This window comes from Cottoperca gobio, chromosome 10 (assembly GCF_900634415.1).
Source record: "Cottoperca gobio chromosome 10, fCotGob3.1, whole genome shotgun sequence".
Lineage (NCBI taxonomy): Eukaryota > Metazoa > Chordata > Actinopteri > Perciformes > Bovichtidae > Cottoperca > Cottoperca gobio.
Window position 1 is genome coordinate 17269248 of NC_041364.1, and position 25305 is coordinate 17294552.

Sequence of the window (25305 nt, forward strand, 5' to 3'; positions counted from 1 at the left end):
AGAATATAACGCATGGTGAATCACCTTTTATTTTTGGCCTGCTGCTGGGTTTGTGGAGCTACACTAGTCTACTTCAGACATGCCCTCATTCACACTTTAACACCAATCTGTGCAAACACAATCTTCTGCTGTGGACCACTGAGCATATCTTCTGCCAAAAATTGCAAGTTAAGAAGCAGATATTACTTTCAATTTTCAAGATTTTGATTGTAGATGTGCTAAAGCTCAGGACAATTTGTTTTCTTTAAAGTGTTCTCGGTCTGTGAGTTAATGTAGTGTAGTAAAAGGGTATTTGTTAAATGGATTGGAAAACCAGGTCTTCAAAGGCTTAACACTGCACTCCTATATCGCAAACAGCAAGCTCCTCTAATTCACAGAAGGTATACCTGCTGAGAGGAGGCTTTACGAGACGCTTTTGTTCATTACATGCTGTTAATTTGAAGGGATTTGTGGGAAACAATCAGGAACAAGTCAAACTATGATGTGTTTACTGGAATTAGTTGAGTCCAATGAATCTGAACTTTTTTTTAAGCTGCAGAAACTTTCACCATTAAAACCAAGATGAAGTTTAATTGCATATGGTTATTTTTTGTACAACAGTATCTTTCAAAGGTCATAAAATAAATCTTAAATGATTCATACTGGGCAGCATCAGGCCACCAGAGACATGTGTTAAACAAAATAGGAAAATCTCAGCAGAAGTCAAAGAGCAATTCAAGCCATTTTAGAAATTAGGCTTTTATTCAACTCAATATTTTATTTACAATATTTGAAACAATGATTACAAGTTCAGAAATGTTATGACTGTGGTAAAATAGTAATGGTTATTCTGAATCCCCCCCATGAGAGCTCACCTTCCCGTCTCATTTTGAGAGCCTTGTGTGGTTGAAAGTACAGGATAGAGTCTCTCAGGTCGAGTTGTGCATGTTACATAGGATGGTGCATAATGTTGTCACTCAATACCTAAGCAATGATTTCATACAGGTGAGGGATATTCACAGCCACTCCCCAGTTCCACTGATTCTGTTCCTCCCAGGTTTAAGAGCAACCTGGGGAAGGAAACTGTTCTGTACATGGCAGTAAATATGTGTAATAGATGCCAGGAAATCGTATAATCATAAGTTGCTTGTGAGGTTTCAAGTTGGCGCTAAAGAACTGGCTCAAAGGATGAACAAAGTAGGAAATATCTTTTTTCTGCTACCGTACTAATGTTCGGGGAATACAGTGAACAAATTGCTGAATGGTGATGGTATTGCATTGGATTTTATTTTATTATATTAGTGTTTTGGATTAAAGTTTATGTTGCATCATTCTTGCCATGTCAAATTGAACTTGACTTGAAAACCTATCCGAGTACCTCAGGGTAATGATTGAAAAAAAATGATGATGGGATTTAATGGATGGATTGATTATGCAAATAATGGATTTGTGTGATTAAATCACAAGACTGTAACTTGTGTCTACATGAGACTCATCTGCTTATTTGTTTGTTTCACATGATATAACTTTAATTTGGCAAATCCTTTTGTGCAATATTCCCAGCATGCATTGTAGTTAAGTTAACACTCCACAGTCCTACCTTACGTCTAGTTTAAATGAAGTCACATGATGGAGACTTGTTGTGTGTCTTTTGATGTATCTTTGCTGAGTCATGGGTCTGAGATTTCAATACTCACTCCCACAGCCGTTATTCACCTCGACCACCGAAGTGAAATGTATCTTACTTATACTGGTCTGAATGTGGCTGTTCACATCACAGCAGGAGCTCTAATGACTGGGGTGTGTGTGTGACATGATGAGCAAATGATTGTAACTGGAAACCAATCTGACAAGTCAGTATGACATAGCTGCTCATATACAGTAATAGGTATTTGCAAATACCTATTATATGAATATATTTATTGAGCCTGGTGAAGTCAGTGAGTCTTTTTTTAGAGTGTGGGAGAGCATGCACAACCCAATGGGTTGTTTTAAAAACATTGGTTAGTCCTTGAGCCTAATGATCAACATAGTCGTGTTATTGGTTATTAAAATTCCTCTGGTCCAGGCACGGAAATTGAATTCATATACATAACACATTTCATTCAAATTAAACTCAATGTGTAAGCATCCGCCCACTAATTATTTCCAGGAACTTTACCTGAATTGGGTTGAATTAAAATTAACGTTGTTGTTCTAATGAATGAGATGAAGTTGGCAATGCTGCTTTGAATATTTTAACAAAAGATGCTAAAATGGAGGCACTACATGTTTACTAGCAACAAATTAAAGGATGTCTGTTATTATAAGAACTTAAGGTCTCATAAACAACTCTTGCATCCAATATATATCCAATTATAGTAAAGGATGCTGTAAATGCAAAATGATGACTATGCGGTTACCATAAAAGACCACAAGAGGGCAGATGTGTCTTACAAGTCTTTCAAATCAAATCAAATCAAATTTATTTATATAGCTCAATATCACAAATTATACATTTGTCTCAGTGTGCTTTACAGACACAGGATATGACACCCTCTGTCCTTAGACCCTCGCATCGCACAAGGAAAAACTTCTTAAAAGAAACCCCATAATTAAAGGGGGAAAAATGGAAGAAACCTCAGGGAGAGCAACTGAGGAGGGATCCCTCTCCCAGGACGGACAGACGTGCAATAGATGTCGTGTGTACAGGATAAACATAGTACAAATACAACATTTGACAGAAATGATGTGCTGAAAAAAAAAAGAGAAAGTATGGATAAATCCAGGAAAATGTCAAAAAGGCTTCCCGGTGTCCAGCAGGACCAGGGCATCAGGCGCAGCCACGATTCCTGATCCAGACGTAAACTTTATCAGAGGCAAACTGCCACATGAGAGACACAGAAACTCTGGGGATGATACCCCGGATGCTGTGTTAGTAACATACATTTACATAAATGCATACTGATAGAGAGGGAGAAGAAGAGAGGGGAGGGAGGAGAGGAGAGAGGAAGAGAAGGAAGAGAGCAGGGAGGTGTCTCCCGGCAGTCTAAGCCTATAGCAGCATAACTAGGGGCTGATCCAAGGCAATCCTGAGCCAGCCCTAACTATAAGCTTTATCAAAAAAGAAAGTCTTTAGCCTGCTCTTAAATGTGGAGAGTATGTCTGCCTCCCGAACAAAAACTGGAAGCTGGTTCCACTGGAGAGGAGCTTGATGGCTGAAGGCTCTGGCTCCCATTGTACTCTTAGAGACCCTAGGAACTACAAGTAACCCTGCAGTCTGGGAGCGCAATGCTCTAGTTGGTTTATAAGGTACTATGAGATCTTTAAGATATGCTGGAGCCTGACCATTAATTGATTTGTAAGTCAGGAGAAGGATTTTGAATTCTATTCTGTATTTTACCTGGAGCCAGTGCAGAGTAGCTAATACAGGAGTAATATGATCCCGTTTACTAGTTCTTGTCAATACACGTGCCGCTGCATTTTGGATCAACTGAAGAGTCTTAAGCAACTTTTTGGGACAACCTGATAACAATGAGTTGCAGCAATCCAGCCTTGAAGTAACAAATGCATGTACTAGTTTTTCTGCATCATTTTGAGACAGGATGTGTCTTATTTTTGCAATGTTACGTAGATGAAAGAAGGCAGTCCTTGAGATTTGTTTTATGTGGGAGTTAAACGACAGATCCTGATCAAAGATGACGCCAAGATTCCTTACAGTGGTGCTGGAGGCCAAATTAATGCCATCCAGAGCTTCTATGTCATTAGAAAATGCGTTTCGGACACGTATAATAACTTCAGTTTTGTCTGTGTTTAACATCAAGAAGTTGCTAGACATCCAAGTTTTTATGTCCTTAAGGCATGCTTGAAGTTTAGCCAATTGATTGGTTTCGTCTGGTTTAATTGATAGATATAATTGGGTATCATCCGCATAACAATGAAAGTTTATAGAGTGGTTCCTTATAATATTGCCCAAAGGAAGCATATATAAGGTGAATAGAATCGGTCCAAGTACAGAACCCTGCGGAACTCCAAGACTGACTTTGGCTGTCATGGAGGATTTATCGTTAACACATACAAATTGAGATCGCTCAGATAAATAGGACTTGAACCAGCATAGTGCGGTTCCTTTTATGCCAACACAATGTTCCAGTCTCTGTAGTAGAATGTCCTGATCAACAGTGTCGAAGGCAGCACTATGGTCTAACAAGACAAGAACACAGACAAGTCCTTTGTCTGATGCCAATAGAAGGTCATTGGTAACTTTCACCAGTGCCGTCTCTGTGCTATGATGAACTCTAAATCCAGATTGAAAAACCTAAAATAAACTATTATTATGTAAGAAATCACTGTTTTGCGACTGCTTTCTCAAGGATCTTAGCGAGAAAGGGAAGGTTAGATATCGGCCTATAGTTGGCTAAAACCTCTGGATCAAGACTAGGCTTTTTAAGAAGTGGTTTTATTACAGCTACTTTAAGGATTGTGGTACGTAGCCAGATAATAGAGACAGGTTGATCATATTTAATAACGAGGTGTTAATTAAGGGTAAAATTCTTTAAACAGTTTAGTTGGAATCGGGTCTAAAAGACAGGTTGATGGCTTAGACGATGAGATTGTTGAAGTTAGTTGGTTAAGGTTGATTGGAGTAAAACAGTCTAGATATATTATAGGAGTTACAGATGTTTTTGAATGATTTTGAGGAGGTTGAAGTTAAGTCATTACCAATTGAGGGCAGGAGGAGATTAATTTTGTCTCTAATAATTATAATTTTATGGTTAAAGAAGCTCATGAAGTCGTCACTACTGAGAGATATAGGAATAGAAGGCTCTGTAGAGCTGTGGCTCTCTGTCAGCCTGGCTACAGTGCTGAAAAGAAACCTGGGGTTGTTCTTATTTTCTTCTATTAAGGAAGAGTAATAAGCTGCTCTGGCATTACAGAGAGCCTTCTTATACGTTTTAAGATGATCTAACCAGACTAAACGAGATTCTTCCAATTTAGTGGAACACCATTTACTTTCAAGATTTCTCGACTTTTGTTTTAGTTTGCAGATTTGTAAATTAAGCCATGGAGCTTTCTTTTTCTGTTTTATGATCTTCTTCTTTAGAGGAGCGACAGAGTCGAGTGTTATTCGCAGTAAGGCTGCAGCGCCATCAACAAGATGATTAATTTGGGAGGGACTAAAGTTAGCATTGGAGTCCTCCATTATATTGATATTGAGTGCTGGTATTGAATTAAGTGCTGATGGAATCACTTCCTTAACTATCAGATAGACATCGAGCGTAGGATATTTTGCCTACTGGCTTGTAGTCCAGTAACAGGACTTCAAAAGTTATTAAAAAATGGTCTGATAAAAGAGGATTATGTGGACACACTTATAAACTGTCAATTTCAACACCATATCCCAGAACAAGGTCCAGAGTGTGGTTTAAACAGTGAGTTGGTTCACGTACATTCTGACTGAACCCAATTGAATCTAATATTGAGATAAATGCATTATTAAGGCTGTCACTATCAACATCCACATGAATATTAAAGTCACCTATAATAATTACTTTTTCTGTTTTAAGGACTAAACTTGATGAAAATTCAGAGAATTCAGATAGAAATTCAGAATACGAACCAGTAGGGCGGTACACAGTAACAAATACAATTGGCTTTATTGTTTTCCATGTTGGGTTTGAGAGCGTAAGAACAAGGCTTTCAAAAGAGTTATAGTTTAGTTTAGGTTTAGAGTTGATCAAGAGGTTTGAGTCAAATATGGCCTCTCAAAGTGTCACCTCTTTAAAGTGAGAAGACTTCTACTGAATTCATCTATTGCACATCTGGGCTGAAGGTAGCTTTAGAAGACAACTGGGTTAACAGTATGTAAAGCTTTCTTGCGGTGTGTTGATGAAAGACTTTTGTAACCACTTACATCTTGCACCCTGTCTTGCAGAGCTGTGTGGTGTTGGCTGAAGCAGTTCAGCACCATGGACAGAGACAGACTTCTGTTCAGGACCCTGGACAGCGCCGGACTGGGACTCAGTGGAGGATGAAGCTTTGTACTTACTGATCACATATTTGTGATTGCTGACAGTTGACACTGATATGCAATTGATGGGAGGATGAAACATAAGGTCATCTTGATTGTTTACTCCATGGTGCCATACAAAGCTTATTTATTATTTATTTCCTCTCCTGATGAAACTAATACATGGGAGGTGAATGTTATAGTTTGGGCTGGTACAGCACAGATACGCTGCATTTTATATGTATAAGACAGTTTGGTGGGTATACTGTGTTTGCCTCTTTTGCAGGAGATGATGGCACATAATGGCACAGATCCATGCCGGGCCAAAGCTCTCCGAGACCAGATGAAATAGGACAATTTCAAGAAGAAGTAGTTATCTGGAGTTTCCTTAAACTGGAGGGGGGAGTTGGGTGAAGAAGAAGGATTTCGCAATCACTCGCCCACTACAACGCGGATTGCGTCACTGCATGTACGTCAGACAGGAGGTGAAAAAAAAGGAGGGGGTGGTCCACCGAGGCTGTAAATCAGCTCGGTGAAACGTAGGGAGACGTGCAGTATCCAGCGACAGCATTATTAATGGAAATGTGTGTTTATTAGTCTTATTTGATTCTAGTTTGGTCCGCTATAGCATCGTGACCTAATGGAATGTTCAGTATTCTACCATAATTCGATCCGAGGCCATCCTCTGCTCTGATTGGCTGAGGCACATTCGTTGCAGTCGTAAATAAATACACCCTATACTCTCGACGAGCTCGTGACCGCATAGCTTGAATTTCAATTAAATATGCAAAGCAGAAATCACCTTGTGAATTTTTAAGGACTAATGCTCGGCGTGGAAAATCTACTGACATTAAATAATCCGTCTGGTATTGTTGCGTTGTTTAAAGTTAAGAGATAATTATATCGTCTGACTTTATACGTATTTTTCTTTTCAAAGCATTAATTAACTTCCTTGGCTGGTCAAAAAAATCAATATACAGCCAAAGCACTGCTGAATCAATCTACCCCTATCTCTTACACAAAATGGTATAACCCTCAGATTACACTCCAGTTCTACGCATGTCACTATTGGCACGCTACACAGGAGTGGGATAATTGGTTTTAAACGTCATGAGAATCTATAGACTACTCTTGAAGACAACTTTGGCGAATTGGGGCAGTTAAAAAATGAAGATGCAATAAACAATATGACATTACACGTATTGTAGTGTATGGTTACATTTCCTAATGAAAGGCATTTTTTAGAGCAATATGGGTTGGCGTTACAATCCAAAATGGAGTCCATGAGAAAACATTAGTTAGTAGGTCAAGTAGTCTAAATAACAATTTGTTCTAGCTTTATAGCATTTATTATATATTGACAAATGGGAGATAATAATTGCACCCAGAGTCCATATTATTCAATTTGGAATTTTATAGCGTCAATTTAATATAATATTCCTATAGCCACTGTACCCCCAGATTGCATAGATTTAACTTCTGCAATAGAAACAAGATGAGGTCGTGTGGCTTTGTAAAAGTAATTTCCCTTAATGTACCAGACATCTAGGGTGATCAATATAGTGGAGGGAACGGGATGGTGGAGAGAGAGGGGGGGGGAGAGAGAGAGAGGAGGAGGTGGAGGGAGGGAGGGGGGGGGGGGCGTGATAGTCTCCGCTGTACTGTGAAGGGGGCCGTCCCTGTTGTAGGAGATCAGCCCCGAGGAAGGCCCACCTAGTGATCATCTGAGAATATCTCCCATTTAGACGATAGTGTGACTCGACTGTGCGACTAAATCATAAGGGGACAAGTCGACGGCTATTTGTAAATAGGTAAGGACTCTTTTTTCTTGCATTCCTTTATTTGTGTTTATTTTTTTTAAACATATAGAGGTCACCACCATTTGTGCATGTAAGCGTCGTCATTGGAAGGCACAGGTTTGCACCTTGCTTAAAACAACTAAAAGCGTTTTTATCAACATTCCTATATATCAATGATCCTGCTTTTGGTATCTTATTATTATCAATTCGTGTGTGGATGAAGTGGCAAAGAAATGTGAGAAATGGTCGACATCGTGACATTTCATGCATGTGATAATTAAAGGCTTGACCTGCGACACCCAGGATGGGACTCCGAGAGGATCGGTGTGTAATGCAAGAATATAATTCGAGCTGTTAGACTGCAGCTTCTTCTGTTTTATTTAAATGTTTTCCCTGCGTGAGATCGGTTCATATTACATTCACATAATTCTACGTTAAAACCGTGATACGTGTAGATGTGAAAGTGTAGATCGTGCTTCCCTTCCCCCAGCAACGTTGTGTAGCTCGTGCAATACATGCCACCTTCTACTATAACAAGATGTACAGTCCTTTAGAAGGCCTTTTCTTATTCCCAGGTGCAGCGTTACAAGAGTATTGAGAGTATCATTACAGACGAGCAATAATTAATGAGCGCCTCCACAATTAACCATTTCATTGAAATCTGTTTTTCCTTTGAATATTTAATGCCTTGACGAGGATGGGAAAAGAAGGGTTGAATGCATGAGTGAACAGGGTTTTTACTACAGCCTGGTGGCTGGCCTGCAGCTGTCAGGATCTACCACAGGAGGCGGTGCTGCCTTCTTTTACTATAACGTATGGTCGTGTAAGACTAATATCTATAGATGTCTGTAGAAATAGCTAAAAATAAGATGGTTATTAATATGAGATATTAAATGCCACATATGCATCTAAATAGGATGACATTCACACGTGTGCTTAGTGACAGCAGTGATAGTGACTGACAGCAGGTATCTCTCCACAGTTACTCGGCCAAGATGGATGTGTTTATGAAGGGTTTGTCTAAAGCGAAGGAGGGGATGGCTGTGGCCGCAGAGAAGACCAAGGAAGGAGTTGCGGTTGCAGCTGAAAAGACTAAAGAAGGAGTCATGTTTGTAGGTAAGACGATCACAAATCTGTTTGCAGGTTATTTTACAACCAAATCATACACATGCACATTGAGAATCAGAATCTGCTTTATTGCCAAGTATCACATACAAGGAATCTGCTTTTGGTGTATTGATGCAAAAAATAAAAGCAAGTACAAAAATCCAGAAACCTAAATAAAGAATAAAAGAAAATGATATGAAAAATATGTTTATATGTCAATATATCAGAATGTAAATGAAAGAGCTAGGCAGTTTTTAAATGTTGTAGCTTGTTGAGAGAAAATATTTTATAATTTAGCTCCTGCAGCATCCCCCTATGTCCTGAAACAAATGGTTAAATTATGCAATAACTTCCTTTACTGGCACAATAAAAATCAAGAAGGTGTTATATTGTCATCTGACTGTATTGTGGTGGTGAAGAGGTTAACACCTAAGCAATACATACAGTCTGCTGGTTTCTTTCATGTATGAGGATACATGAAAGAAACCAGCAGACTGTATGTATTGCTTAGGTGTTAACCTCTTCACCACCACAATACAGTCAGATGACAATATAACACCTTCTTGATTTCCTCTGTATAACTACTGTTGTATTATTGAACTCAATGTATGCTGTAAATTAAAATGACTGGTTTGTACAGCAAGATAAGTATAACTGAATGCACCCCATGAGTATTTTTTTATGGCAGCTGTAATTTAATAAATAAATCAGCCTGACAGCAGATCAATATATTTGTTTTACTTATGCAGGCTGATGCAGTATTTAAATAATCAGCAATTGTACCCTTTGTATTATCGTCTCTATCCAGCTGTAGTTATACAAAGGATGCTCTGGGATAAGGAGTTATTTTTGACATGCATGATGTGATACGAGGCTCTGAATGTCCTCGTGCCCTCTCGTCTGACTTGACTGTGCTTCAGGGCGGAGATGGGAGCATGGGTGGGGGTGGGGCAGCAGGATGGTGGGAGCAGCACTTCCCACAGGTCGGTGCATTGGAGAGCAGCAGATTGTAAAACAGTCCCAGCCCACGGTCACCTCCTGGAGACAAACAGACTAAAGGCCTCTGCTTTTGTCCTTTACAATGCAGCGTAATTTGTAATGGACACCATTTCAGATATCTGCACAGATGAGTGCCTCTGTTGCTTGGTTTTCAAAGTGCCAAATATGTGCTTTAGATTACATTTTAGTTTAGATTATAGATTATATGATATAAAAACCGAGAAAAGCAGGAAATCTCCATATTTGAGAGGCTGAAAAAAGCATTTTCTCCCATTTTTGCAGGAAAAAATACTTTAACATTTAATCTATTATCAAAATAGTTGCCGAATATCTTTCTGTTGATCGACTCATCAATTAAAGGACTTGTCGTTGCAGCTCTACTTTCATTATTCATTATTTGAATAAACACATGTGACATGAAGGTGGATGGACACCTGAAAAACTTAGCATTGTTTTCATAACCAATTCATCTGAATATCATTTTTGGGATTATTTGATAAATCATTTGGTTTATAAAATATCATAAAATATTGAAAATGGTCATTACACTTTCCCTAGAGTCCATGGTGACGTCTTCAGAATGAAGAACTGTTTAGCGTTACATAAGATAAAGGAACATTCTCATGATTTAGAGGATGGACGTACATCATGTTTTGGCATTTTTGCTTGGGTTAGGGTTAGTGTCATGTGCCACACTATTAAGCGTAATGAACATCATGTGTTTAATTTTATTTAACGTGATTTCATATATAACTTGTATATCTATACTGGAAAACCCATTGTCATTTGTGATAAATGATTTCTTCCATATTGGCCAGCACTGCTTGTTAGCTTACACTTAGTCTGTTGGGGGGAATGGGGGGAGGGCAGATGACTCAGGGGACTCAGAGCTGGAGCCTGCCAGCCATTACAGATATTTATTTTGTCAGTTGTTGAGCTGGTGTCAGAGGGCCACCATTTACATCTTCAAGTGACACCCCTGCTGGTAGTTCTGCAGTCACCAGCTCGTACCATTGATTCGGTGGCAGTATGTTTTGGTTCCATTCAAGGGACGTTGGGTATTTCAGGATACGTTGTCAGATGTGTCTGCATTTAGATGGAATCCAATTACCCTACATAGTTATCAGCGTGTCCCCGTCACTCATCACCAGAACCAAAACATGCCAATCTGCAGCAGAAACACGTGCAGGCTCACTTTCGTGTCTCTTCGTGCCTTTCGCCTGTGGTGCACAGAAAGGGACAGGAACATCTCTGTGATTCTGCGTGCTGTTTGTTGAGCATAGCGGTGCCCTAGAAAGCTGCGTATGATTCGCTTGAAGGCCCCTCTTGGAGGAGGGGTAAGAGTGATCTGATAGGCCTGTGGCCCACCTTTTGACAGCTGCTGCAGACCGCCCACCCAGCTGAGCTAAGCAGTCAGCCTGGGTAAGGCACGAAGAAGAGGCGGAAACGAGAAAACCCTGCTGTACTAGATGCCATTTAATGTCACATCTCACAGCCTCATTCACAGAGCATCTATGTACGCTGCTATGACTGTCTAAGTACACGTCACACAACTACAAGACTTAGTCTGGTATTTTATAGGCACCAAGGTGATTGACTTTATTTATTTTTTTAAACACAAATAAAATATACTTTAATTTTCACTTTTTTGTTCATCAAAAGAAACCGTTACAGAGAACATTTCGTCATTTGGCGATAAGGCTTTCTGTTGTCTGCAGAACAATAAGCTACAAATGTGTCATTCAATCATTTGTAATTATTAATTTTTCTAATTTCTTTCCCACGGCTATTCTCCATTTGTGTTACTGTGGATGCAGTGAGGTAGCTGCACTTCACCAGAGCAGATAAATGGATGCACATCTTTGATGTATGTTTTGCTTTATGGCTCGTCTTTTGAGGTGACGGCTCTGATCTGGCTCAGTTGGCTTTTAAAGGCCTCCAGGGTGCAATATGGCGTGTGACTGCTGCACAGTAGAGAAGAGGACAAGGCTTGAGTCATCAGAATGAGGTCTGCCAGAGGAGGGAGAATGGATTGGTGGTTTTGGTTTAAGCCGGCCACAAAGTGTAATAACTCCTCACAATAAAAGTATCAATAAACCCAAGTACTGCAGTCATGATTGTTCTCTATTGCCTCTGAAGCTTTGACAAACTAGGAATAAAAAACTAAATTGATATTGCATCACTTGTATTTAAAACTGATTTGTTGACTTGTCAGTTCAAAGTGAATCATGCTAGTTACATTTCACAGTTTATTAGTTAGTGCTGTGTCTTTGGATTAATACTGCGTTTCATGATTTCACGCTTCTATAATGAACTGCAACGATTAGTCGAATGACAGAAAATGAATCCAACTATTTTGATCATTGTGATTTTTCATGCAAAGATGGCAGAAAAATCTGTTTTCAAAAAACAAGACAAGTAAATACATCGCCCTATATATATATATATATATATATATATATATATAGGGCGATGTATTTACTTGTCTTGTTTTTTATATATATATATATATATATATATATAAAAATATATCGGCAGATTAATCGATAAAGAAAAGAGTTGTTAGTTGCAGCCCTACTTCTATAGGATGTGTCATTAATCATGCTGTCAGGTAGATGATATTTGACCTATCAAGGTGGTAAAAGAGCAAGTTGGTCAGATATGGTGCCTTTATACAAAGTACACGGCAGGCTAACACTCTGAATGAATGGCAGTACTTCTTCAGTGGTTAATATCAGGCGAGTGTTCCCATATATTTAATTATGGGGTTTCTTTTAGGGAGTTTTTCCTTGTGCGATGCGAGGGTCTAAGGACAGAGGGTGTCGTATCCTGTACAGTCTGTAAAGCACACTGGGACAAATGTATAATTTGTGATATTGGGCTATATAAATACATTTGATTTGATTTGATATATACGCACACAAACAAAAATGAATCTTGAAATGTAAAATGTCAACTGTTACTGGAAGGAACTTTTCTAACAGATTTCTTGTTTTTTTGTTCATTCAGGTAGCAAGGCCAAAGACAGCGTGGGCTCAGGTGAGTTTTCCCTTCTGTTAGTCAAACCTAAGCGTCGTTACTGTAGCAGGAACAAGCTCCGTTTCATTACAGTGACGAGGCACTTACTCTTAACTGGGTAATGGCTAATTCATTATGGTGACGGGGGAGGGTTTGTGAGTTTTCATTATGTACAATAATCAATTGAGTATCAAAAGAGGTCAGACATCATGTGCATGCTTTTAAGATGTCTGCTGAATCTGTGGAGATAATGCTGTGCGTGTGCGTGTACATGATGTTTGTGTGTCTCTGCTTGCAGTGGCTGAGAAGACCACTGGAGCCGTCGGGAACATGGTTGCTGCCACTGGCCTGGGGAAGAAGGACGAGTTCCCTGCTGACCTGAATGTATGTACGCCATTACTGTCCCCATCAGCTCCCTGCTAGCACACTCAGTGTCACACACTGTTCTAGTTTCTTCAGTGTGTTCACGCACACATACAGGAACACAGCTGGCCCCGTATTTGTTAAATGACATTAGAGAAAAAACTGCAATCCATATTTAAAAGCTTTATATATTATATTTTTCTGTGGTCAGTATTGCATTTCTTTTAAATGTTATTTGTGGGTAAGTACATCCAGGGCTGCAACCACCTACCATTTCTATCATCAATTTATCTATAAATGTTTTTTTTAAATAGTGAGAAGTGTATATCTTTTACGTTTCCAGAGCCCAAAACAGCATCTTCAAATTGGTTGTTTTGCCCATCAAACAGTTAAAAAACTAATGATATGACATTTCAAAATGACATAGAAAAAACAGTACATCCTCACATTTAAGGAGATGGAACCAGTAAATGTTTGTTTTCATTGATAAAACTCTCACCCTTCTTATACGATGTAAAGCTATAGTAGAGCTGAAATGCAAAATGCATTGAAAGACAAGATATTATACAACTGTTCACAGACTTTAGCACTCACCAAACATAATTTGTAAAATCAATGGAGTGCCACTTTAACTGCATGCATATAATGAAATGTATATGCATGGTAACAATGCGACAGCTTACTGTTATTCTTGATCGAGCCTACTTATGTTTCTGCACACGAGCATGAGAACAAGTGACAGAGAAAAAGAAACCTCCGTTCCAGCTCTGAGCCTCACTCACAGTTGGCAACTTGCTGTAAGTTGTGTTCTTTCTGGACACGATGGTGCTTGTCGCAGAGCCAGATTTAGACAGCAGGGATAAACACGGGCTGATGAATTTGCATGTCACTTCAATAAAAAGCTACTGGCCCACATCTGTTTTATTCCACTGCTGTCAGCACAGACATTTGCTGAACTTTCATTTTCTCCTACCAGAGGAAACATCCTGTCTTTCTGAGAGAAAGTGTTGCTTGTGTAAATCGCTCCACAGCAAGATTCTGCTGCAATATGTAAATGGTTAAACTGGTGATTGACAGCTTTTCTACAGTTAAAAATAGGAAATAAGAATAGGCTTTGTGTTACTATTGTTTTATTGTAGGAAGCCTGAGAGTTCCCGGGGATGAATTGTTGTTCCACACAACAATTTATCACTGAGCTGCCTTCAGTTTGTAATATATCTTCAGTTCTCAGCCCCATTTACTGTTCAGGTACTCTAAATGACCCTGAGCCATCTCTCTGTGGGACTATCAGCTTTCTACAACACACAGCTGCCCCCCTGAAGACCTCTGCTAATGTCACCACTTTCTGTCTCCTCTCAGATCAGGTTATACACACTTTGATCTGAGGACAGAGGTGGAACAGATTTGACTTTCCACAAACACAGAACATGGAAAAAACTACATATAGCCAAGCTTGGAAATCTGAGTGATAGACATTTTACTCATTGTTTTTCGCTTGTTAAATGACCCGGTCGTGCGCTGTCAGCATGTTGACATCTCGTCTGTGGCTGTCAGACTGTCAGTGAAACACTGAGGTCCCTCGTGCTCTCCGAAGCCTTCATCCCTCAGTGTTGGACCCTCTCCACTGACTCACTAATCTAGTAAATCTGACAGCCTGCTTCTAATAGGCTTCTCGGAGGCACTATCTGAGTGATAAAACTACTCATTTTAACACTCCGACAACAGATTGTTAAACTGTTGACATTCTTAGCACATGTGCAGCGCTGCGTTTTGTTCAGTTCTAGCTTGTGCTGGGCTTTACATCCCCTCTGTTTAACTTTGTCCTGAAGATACATCTTTTTTAAATCGGCAGTATTCTGCACATTAAAAGTGCGCATCTATGCATATAATAAAATATTTGGAATACTTTTTAAGAGAGACTTGTGCTAAATCCTCTGACCATACGGCCTATCTAGTCCCAACTGACTTAAAATGTGACTAATCAGACACAAAAGTTATCTCAATATGCTGTTATAATGGCAATGATCCGTCTGATTAGGTGTATCTTTATGGCGGTTTCCCATTATGCAGCCTTTTAGTCCATGCTAATCGTGTTGGTGGGCTTACAGCAATAACAGCAGCTTAATACAGTGCACAGGATTATGGTCTGTTCTTTCTTCCTGACCTAATTGACTTGATTAGTGCTGGGTTTAAAAATAAATGCATGGTGACCCACTAGCTTTGTTTTAAGGGCTCGTAGTAGCAGGTGCAGCAATGATGGAACGCTGTCTGCTCCAGAAAGCTCTCAGAAGGAGATGCTCACAGTATCAAGATGTCACTCAATATCAGTGCCACTTTGAATTAAAGCTGCAACGATTAGCTGAATAATCCATAAGTGGATCAACAGAAAAATAATCGGCAACTATTTTGATAATCAATTAATCGTTTGTAATCTTAAATTAATTTTTCATAAATAAACGCAGAAAATGCTGTTTTCAGTCTCTCAAATATGAAAATGTACGGCTTTTCACTGTTTTATTTCATGTTAAACTGAATATCTTTTGGTTTCGGACTGACAAAAAAAGACATTTAAAGACATAGCCATGGACTGGAATGGACATTGTTCACTATGTTCTGACATTTTATAGACAATTAATTGATCATTCTATAATATAATCATCAGATTATTGGATAATGAAAATGATTGTTAGTTGCAGCCTTTTGAATACTAAAAGATAAGGCTGGTGGTATTCTATATTTTTCTTTAAACATTAAAAGACTACTAAGAAGTATGTCTTTTTATCCAAATCCGGATATTTCTTACTCCTCTTTGCCTCTATTGTTGTTCAAAAACTGTTAAAAACATGTCATTTAGCCACATTGTTGCAGTTGGTGATATATGCCTTTATAACAATAACCACAGTTTATTTTAAATTAACCCACATTCTGCAGTTGCTGCAAATACTCTCTAGAACACCAAATGTGTATTAGTCCACAGCTGAAATAGTCCCCATTAAATGCACTCTTTCCTTCTGTTTGAGTAACGTGTGAGAACCACAGTGCACAGCCGGTTTAGGAAATCATTTATCCTTTTTGTAAAATTTAATTATATATTTGCTATCCATTTGTAAAGATTTATGTCTTCAGTTTAATCCAATGTGCTTTTAGCTGAGCGCCACAGACTGGACAGGTGAGAGACTAATGCACTGCTGCTTTGGTATTTTCTATCCCCAGTTTAATCCTCTCATCTATCACCATTACATTGGAGTCACACAGCTAAGCATCAGAATTTACAATCAATAAATATCCAGCAAACGAGGCTAAGAGTCAACAGCTGTGCTCTTAGCTTTGTGAGGCTGTACGTGTGCCAGCTGTGTGTGTATGAGCTAAATGTCAACGACATTCATATGCTAACATGCTCACAATGACAATGTTAACTGATGCTAAGCAGGTGTGAACTTGACCATGTTCGCCATCTCCATTTAGACATAAACCAAAGTATTAGACCTGAGGATGGTGCTATTATGTTTCATCCTGAGGGGAACATGAATGACTACACAACATTTCTTTGCAATCCATCCCACAGTTATTAAGATATTTCAGTCTGGACCAAAGTGGTGACGGCCGTAGAGCAAGGACTTACTGTATGACAGGCTAGCCTGATTAAGAATTATTATTGCAACTAAAGAAACAGGTTCAAAATCTTCTTCTGGATGAAGATCATCGGCTATTTATTTTTCGTAAAATCTGATTCTGAGCACTGTGGCTTGAATGTAGTGATGATGTAACTACACATGCATAATGGCTTCTGTTACTGTGGATATTTTCTTTCCTCATCGTCTCTGTCTTCCTGTCTGTGTCTCTGCAGCCTGAGGAGTACGGGCAGGAGGCCATGGAGGGCCATGGAGAGGCAATGCTGCAGCCAGAAGGGGAGACATATGATAACTCCCAGCAGGTAATCAGCCAACACCACACAAAACACATACATGTCTCTGCCCTACAATCATCTCTCTGTGTTCATATTGAACTGTGGCTTTATTATAAATAGATTTATGATATGTCTAGCCTGTAAAAAAAAACTGTAAAGTGGTGTACTGCAGTCGCACTTACAGTAGATGGAGGATCATCCATATTCACCAGCTCTGCCTGGTTACACATTTAAACTGTATTTGTATTTCATTTCAATAGCACTTCACACTTGCCCCCCACTTCTGTCCTACACAAACACTACAGCTCACGCTGAGGTCATTCTTCTTTTCTCTGGAACTAGAAACAGAGGGCTTAACAAGCCAAATGCCACATAGCGAGTACAGTGAATACAGCACCACCTACCTACACTGAGCTAGGGTGTGTGTACGTGTGTGTTTCTGTGTGTGTGTGTGTGTGTGTGTGTGTGTGTGTGTGTGCGTGTGCGTGTGCGTGTGCGTGGAGGAAGGATGCAAGTCTGACACAGATGGTTATTTTTGGATTTTGGCTGTCAGGAGCGAGACAAATTGTGCAGAACCTATTGCTTTGAATCCAGATTTGAAATATCTAAGAGTAAATAGAAAAGCACACAATGCACATAATGTTGAAAAGATATTTTTACTATTATATATAATGATATAAATGACTGAAACTGCAATGTTTTTAGCCTTAAAAACTATTTTATTCTCCGAATATTAAAATGTTCAGAATCAGCTTCAGTTGGACGAAGATTTAAGGAGATGTTACATGATCTCTTATAATGTTACATTTATTTGTCAGATTTTCGGTCCCTTCAGTGGATTATTGCATTCATCAGTTAAAGGAATACAACTGAGATATTCCCTGGGATACAAATTACATTTTTCTGAGGCAGTAGCTTGTGTCATCCATGTCCTCCTCCATCTCTCTCCTACTCCTCTCCTCCGCATCGCTTTCCCCTCCCCCATCCTTTGCTACACACCAGCGATGTGCGAATCTGTCTGAATGGGTGTGGTGATGACGCTCTCTGCCTCAGTGCATTATGGGTAATGCCAGGGTCTCCCTGCCTGCATTGCTGTGAATATGGAGGGCTGCAGAGTGAACCAAACCCTCATAGTGACGATTTGGAGATTAAAATCTATCTCATCCAGAATCACTCTTGGTTTTGTGAATACATCAGATGACCTATTGCACATTCCTGGAGGCTGTGTTGTTTAGCTTTTTTTATGATCAAGTGCGTGGAGGCGTGTGCAGGGTTACAAAGATGATGGGAATGTGCTCACGACACGTCCTTGAAGCTGTTGCAGGCTCGTGCTGCCCTCTGCAGGCCGGAGAGAGACACTGAAGCAGCAGAGGAGCTTACAGCTTTGATAGAGTGACATCGTTCTCTTCAGCAGAGCGCGATCATGTGTTACCATAAGCCTTCTGATATTATTCTTAAACCGATTTAAGTAGAATTTTATGCGATTCACTTATTAATGTCTTGCTGAATTTAACCTGGAGCTTCTTTGTGCTGCAGATTTGACTTGCCTGTCTCTTAAAATTGCTTCTTCTTTCCCCAGGGGAGCCAGGACTACGAGCCAGAAGCATAAAAGCACCAGTCCGAGCCACCAACCAACCAGCAGCACAATAATATTTCTAATAATAAAAAGGACAAATGCTGAAATTATTACAATTATACCCCCGTTGCAAAAAAAACAACAAAAAAGACAAGCATTCCCACTGAAAAATGTTCTTCCTTCAAAACAAATCTTTTATTATTATATATTGTAAATGTCATGTTATTAATGTAATGTGTTGGGTGTAGGTATTTACTGAGATGTAGGATTTGTCCTCTCTGTCTCATTTCCTTGACTCCCTCCCAAAGAAATGAGACCAGAGGCGGGGCTTGTGACTTTGTACTCGTGTGTATCTGTATTTAGAAACGTGCAATAGATGTTCATCATCTTCCAATGACACATTGGGAGTGGAAAAAATTAAGTATGTCCGGTTGCAAGCAGATATGAAAAACAATAATATCCTCCTAAGTGTCGACAATGCCTGTTTGTGGGTTCTGTCTTTATTTTTGCATTTCTTTGGAAATTTCTTTGAACTTTTTTGAAGTAAGAGTTTTTTACATTGTATCTTTATAGTTGCTTGTGAAATCATTCCAGTAAATCTGTTAGAAATTGACAGAGTATACATGTTTGTGTGTGCGTGTGTTTGTGTGTACTGAAGATTTTAACAAGTTAAAGTCAATATATTATGTCTTGAGATCATAATGGTTGTCATATCAATGCGTGCTATAAATTGCAGGACTTGTCAATATAAAGGTTTATGTGTTAAGCCAGACATACATTCCTCTGTAAATAAAAAGTAAAAAAAAGAAACCATTCGTTAGTGTTGTGTGATAATGTTTAAACTCACTGTTGGCATTGATCAATGATTAGATTTTAAGCCTCTTGTAACCAATTCTGTTTCTGCCTGTTGGTCTAAATGAGGATCTATTATGCGTCGTCCTCACATGTTTCCCTGTTTTCACTCTCGTCTGGGGGTTTGATTACAGGATGTGTAAAATCTGCTGAGCACGCTCTGGCCCTTGGCAGGGAACTGCCATAGTTGGGATGCCAGTCTGATCGGGCCTCTTTGGGTTGGTTTTGTTTGGGTTAATCCGGTTGGAACGTGCAGGCTCGGGGGCGGCGGGCTCAAACAGAGGGTATTAAACAGCCTCTCCCGCCGCTGTCAGCTCAGACGGATGTGTGGACGCTGCAGGGACAAAGACAGGAGCCATGGCCTCGTTCAAGAAGTCCTTTGAGAGCCTGAAAGGCACGAGCCACTCGGCTGCGAAGGGAGTCACAGACACTGCAGGTACAAAACTACAGCTGTAAGACGGCACGGGGCCAATGTACGGTCTGGTAGACAGAGAAAATACTTTTCTTTTGGTGGAAAAAGAGCAACTTGATAGACAAATCGTTCTAATACATATTTTTATATTTGACAACTGTTTAAAATGCTCTTTTACATGTGAATGACTTTGAGTGTAAGGAATTTATGAGTTGAGTTGAGTTTTTCATCCTGAGGTAAGTCCCTGTCCTGTGTTTACAGTGCAAGCAGCTCAAGAAGCTGTGCAGCAGGTGGCAGACTCCTCCAAGGAAACAGCTGGCACAGGTAGAGTGCAAACTCCTCTGTCTTTGAAGCTTTCTGGTGCTGAGTTAGAGTGCAGTCACAAGCTGTCAGAGGATAAAATAAATGTGCTCCCATAAGCTCCTGGAATGACCTATTCTTTGATTGTGTAACACCATGTGTGGTACAGGACTATAGAAATACACATTCACTCACATTTAGCTTGGTTGAAAGTGACTTTAGAGACACCAGGACTAGAATGATAATCTAAATCATTTATTTTGGATATGAGCTTTTTTATACTTACACTCACAAGTTTGCATGTGAAGTTTGATAGTCTGAATCAAACTCTGCACAACTTTCTTTTTTAATAGAGATGATTTGAATATTTCTCCTCTACTTTGCTCCGACTCTTTGAAGCTGCTCAAGAAGCTGGCAGACAGACTCAGACGGCCATAGGAAAAGCTGCGGACAAGGCCACGGACACCATCAAGGAGTTTGGACAGAAATTGGAAACCAAATGAACTTTAAAAAATGAACAATTCTAGCTGAAGCCAACTTGTCTTATCATCCATTTCATCCCAACAAAGTAATAATGTTGGGATGGAAGTATGTTGGCTTTAGAAAACCTGTGAAAAGATATATAGATTATATATATATATCTCAACACAGCTGTAATTTCAAAGGAAATCTTTATAAATTGTCTTTTTATTTCTATTTCTCCTCTCTCATTTTTCCATTTGTGTGTCTTGCATTGTTATAGATTTCATTATACGTGACTATTTTGGGAAATAAAAACAGATAGGCTACCACCTTCTTTGTCAGGTTTTTAAGAAATGTGATGCCACATACAGATAACACTGTTAGTATGCAGAGGCACGCTGTGAATATAGCCTTTGGCAGGCTGATGGCTCCGGATGACAATGTGATCAAGGCTGTCTACCTCGGCCCTCAGCAGCACACCTCCCTGCATCACACTACGTGGTTGCTAGGCAACAGCACTCTGTGGCGGCCGGGGATTGGTGGAGGCCATGAATTAATGGTGAGACTACTTCTGTCGGTGCATGGTGTTCATGCAAAGCTGCAGCACACCGTTACAGTACAAATCAGGACAGGCAAGATTCTTTAAAACATTTGAGAAAAGTAAACATCCTCGGCACACATACTGATGTGAGCAGAATTACAGAGGCTTTAGAGAAATACGTGTCACAAAGCAGAGAGGCTGGGTGAACTGTGTGAAAGACGTGGAGGTTTATAAGTGTGTGTTTGTGTGGGAGGCGCAGCTCTTCTTCCTCCAGGCTCCTTCAGCTGATATCCCCCGCTGCCTTTCATGTGCTCTCACTGTTGCAGCTCACTAATATTTCACAAATTCCCTGCAAAAGACCAGAGTTTGCGTTGCTTGTTGTGGTGTTCCTCTAATAAGCCTGTGATGATCTGCCTCCACAAATCACAATTTGTTTCAGAGGAAGGGCCTTTTTGATCTGTTCGGCCAGTTTTTTACTACGAACAAATGTGGCCTTCACGGACATGCAGATTGCTGTCTTAATTTAAAGTAGCAATCCATGATTAAGAAGAGAAATCCCTCTTCTGCATACTTCACCCTCCCTCCTGAAGCCCTCGCGCTGAGCGTCTGGAGTAACATGAAAGCTTTTATCTACAATGTTGGCTCCTCTTTAAAAAAAAAAAAAAATCCCTTAAAGCCAGTTCACTAATTCACAGGTTTATCTCTGCACACAGTTTGCCATTGTGTCGCTATGAGAACCTGGAGTTAATTACTATGATTTACTGATGATTAGAGAGCTGAACAGAGATTGTGTCATTTCATTACCACTCACTGCCAGAACCCGACCGTGGTTTCCAGGGAAACAGGAAAATGTGAAGCTTTTCAATAGAGACAGCCAGAGCTTAAGAGCGAGGATTGCCTAAGATAGATTCTTCTGGAGACAAACCTGTAGCCACTGCAATCACTAGCAATCAACAGGGTAGATATACGGACAGACGTGGGTCTCGATCTGCGCTGAGATTTTGCGATGTTTGACCCAGATGTGAGAGAGAGACTTCAGTCTGACTCGGACTGCTGAGGTATGTCGGTAACTCGTGATTTCCTGCTTTGTTTTTCATCCTGTTGTCTTCATGGTTAGAAATTAGAATGTGCTCTTGATTCCTGTGCATGACGTTGCTATTATTTGATTATGGATTCAAACAGAACTTGAGCATGAACTATGTGGATACATTTTAAGAAAAAATGCAATCTGATATAGAATCCAACAGTAAAATGTTCAAAAACATATCTAACATATAAAATGCAGTTTATTCATGTGTTTAATAATAGTAAACATCCCAGATTACTCTTATAATACAAAAAAAGCATGTGAATAATTTCCATCAAATTGTAGCAATGATATGACTTGGTTACATGTTAGTGTTTGCACACTATTGATATCGCATGACAGAATATTTTTTATCACGAGTACAAACCCTTCATTTTTATCCTCCATCCTTGTCTGTATAGTTAAAATTTGCGCAAACAGTGTGTGAGTGCTGTGTTATGCCCCGCAGGTGCTTCCACCACTTTAATGCAGAGACAAAATGGGAAGTCTGAAGGACGAGATGAGAGGTCTCAAAGAAAACCACAAGCCTTGTGAGAAGACAGATGATGACGAGCGTCCAGGCGGCTCAGATGGCAGCGCCGAACCAGAGGGACCTCAGGCAAACACGAGTGAAGAGTCAACAACTCATCAGCCAAAACTTAACATGAATGCCAGCGACGTTGGAGAAAGAGACCAGAATGCTACATCCAAAGATGAAGCGCTTTCAGGAGGGGGTTGTGTTAGAGACTCCACGCAGACTGAAGCCATTCCTCTGACACAACAGCCTGAAGATGATAAAACAACAACAGCACATAACAACACGACAATCGCTAATAGGTTCCTGAGCGATGGAGATGGAGATGGGGGAATTAAGGAGGAGACGTCTACGGATAAAAATCTGGGTCATGTCAGAGAAAAAGGGGCAGCTGTTGAAAATATATTGGTGCCTGTGACAGCAACTCCTGGCCCCTCAGACCCGCGGTCCCCAGCTCCTGCTGGCCAGCACCACATGCGCACACAGGTGAGCCTGGAGGTGGTCCAGTGTCGCTCTGCAGCCACCAGCCCCATGACGCCTCCTGAGGGCAGCCATTCCTTCTTCTTCCCCAGCTCCTTTGAGAAGTCCGGAGCTGTGGTTTCTGACACTAAAGACGCTGAGCTACAGGTGGGTCAGCAGGTGGAGTTCTGCTCTGTGGCCACATCTCCCATGACCCCAAAGACGCCCTCAACCACAGCTTTCCCAGTGCTCATCGGCAGGGAGATGGTGCAGAAGGAGGAGAAAGTGAAAGAGGCGCAGAGGGAGAGCGGCCAAGAGTGTTTCCCCATGACAAAAAGTCTGGAAGAGGCTGAGTCAGAGATAACTGGAGCTTTGAAATTTACCACATCACAGGAGCCGAGTGAGGGCTTCAGCTCAAATACATCCCCAGAGAGCTCTGGGAGCTGCACTGCTGCCGGGTTAATAGTTTCAAAAGTAACTCTGGAGGATAGTAATCAGCAGTGTAAGCAGCAGAGGATGGGAAGTATGGATCAAGACATTACAATCCTGGTGACGCACTATGGCAACAATGACGGGGAAGAGGAGGGGAAGGCTGAGTCGTGTTATCCCATTGAGACAGAGATGGTCAAAATAGATGAATATGAGGAAGAAAGAGAGAACAATTGTGATGGAAAGGAAAATATCTCTCCACAAAATGAAACGCAAGAACCCTCTGTTCCTGCAGCTGACAAACCAAAAACAGTCGTGAAAGCTGAAAATCCAGAGGTGAAGGAAAACAAAGTTGCATGTGGAGAGTTGAGAGAAGTGACGAAGCCTCCTGTCCCTGAATCTCCAGCTCCCTTCGGCTGCCACAACATCCGCACGCAGGTGAGCCTGGAGGTGGTGCAGTGTCAGTCCGTGGCTACCAGCCCCATGACCCCTCCTGAGGGGGACCACGCATTCAACTTCCCGAGCACTTTAGGGAGAAGTGAAGGTGTGGCCACAGAGACTGGAGACGCTGAGCTGCAGTTGGGTCAACAGGTGGAATATCGCTCTGTTGCTACAGCACCTATGACCCCGAGAACGCCCACCACCATGACTTTTCCTGAGATCAGGAAGGATGCGAGCGTAGAGGAGAAGATAGTGGAGGAGGAGGAAGAGGATAAAGAGGAGCTGGTGGTGGAGGACAAGGAGGAGGAGAAAGTAAGCGAAGAGAAAAAGGTGGAAGCAGCTGAAGAGGACACAAAGGAGGAAGGGAATTGTAAGGAGAAAGGTGATGAGCCGGTGCAGGAGGTGAGCTGGGATGAAAAGGGGATGACGTGGGAGGTGTACGGAGCGGTGGTGGAGGTGGCTGTGCTGGGCTCAGCCATCCAGAAACACCTGGAGAAGCAGGTGAAGAAGCAGAAGCCCTCCATGCCTCCACCTCCTCCGCTCAACCCCTCAGCCATGCCTCTCTCTCCAGAGTCCATCCAGGGTGTTTCCAGCTCGGGTTCTGGTTCTGGTTCAGGTTCGGGTAAGGGTAAAGGCCGGGCGAGGAAGAGGGGAGAGCAAGATGGAGAGGTGAGCCGACGCAGGAGAAACCCTTTTCGTCTTCTGATGGAGAACATGCAGCAGCCACATTGTTGCTCCAGAGCTCACACCGCTGAGTGACACGAGAATCCTGTGGAGAAAACAACAGCTGGTTGGAGAAAAGAAACAAACCTGTGCTGTTTAATCACATGATATACAGTATGTGTCTGTGATACACTGATTTACTTCAAAGTGACATTGTCTTGAAAGTGTGAGAAGCAAATCACCTCCTACACGAGACTAGAAAGCACAAAAGCATTTATTACTTCTAGCATGGAGCATTGAGAGTCGGCCATACGAGATGGAGCTTTTCTTTTTTTTCTTGGAGGTCCATGTTTCCATGTTTGGAAAAATAAAGGGTGATGTATCATCCTTAGCTCTTCTCCTTTAATG

At 40.7% G+C, this 25305-nt stretch overlaps 2 protein-coding genes across 3 annotated transcripts; both read left to right on the plus strand.

The window, feature by feature from the left end:
- Positions 1–7622: 7622 nt before the first annotated feature.
- Positions 7623–19552, plus strand: sncb (synuclein, beta). 2 transcript variants are annotated; one of them, XM_029442404.1, is made up of 6 exons: positions 7623–7779; positions 8750–8883; positions 12883–12912; positions 13190–13275; positions 17102–17188; positions 18741–19552. In XM_029442404.1, exons 2-6 carry the CDS (start codon positions 8763–8765, stop codon positions 18768–18770), a joined length of 354 nt encoding a protein of 117 aa, XP_029298264.1. In that variant the 5' UTR covers positions 7623–7779; positions 8750–8762; the 3' UTR covers positions 18771–19552. The 2 variants fall into 2 exon arrangements, with proteins under 2 accessions (XP_029298264.1, XP_029298265.1); XM_029442405.1 differs by having other exon boundaries at positions 7640–7779; positions 8736–8883.
- A 2603-nt stretch (positions 19553–22155) lies between these two features.
- On the plus strand, positions 22156–25039 carry gprin1 (G protein regulated inducer of neurite outgrowth 1). Its single transcript, XM_029442097.1, has 2 exons — positions 22156–22362; positions 22840–25039. The coding sequence occupies exon 2, from the start codon at positions 22870–22872 to the stop codon at positions 24991–24993; it is 2124 nt and encodes a 707-aa protein (XP_029297957.1). The 5' UTR covers positions 22156–22362; positions 22840–22869; the 3' UTR covers positions 24994–25039.
- The last annotated feature ends 266 nt before the right edge of the window (positions 25040–25305 follow it).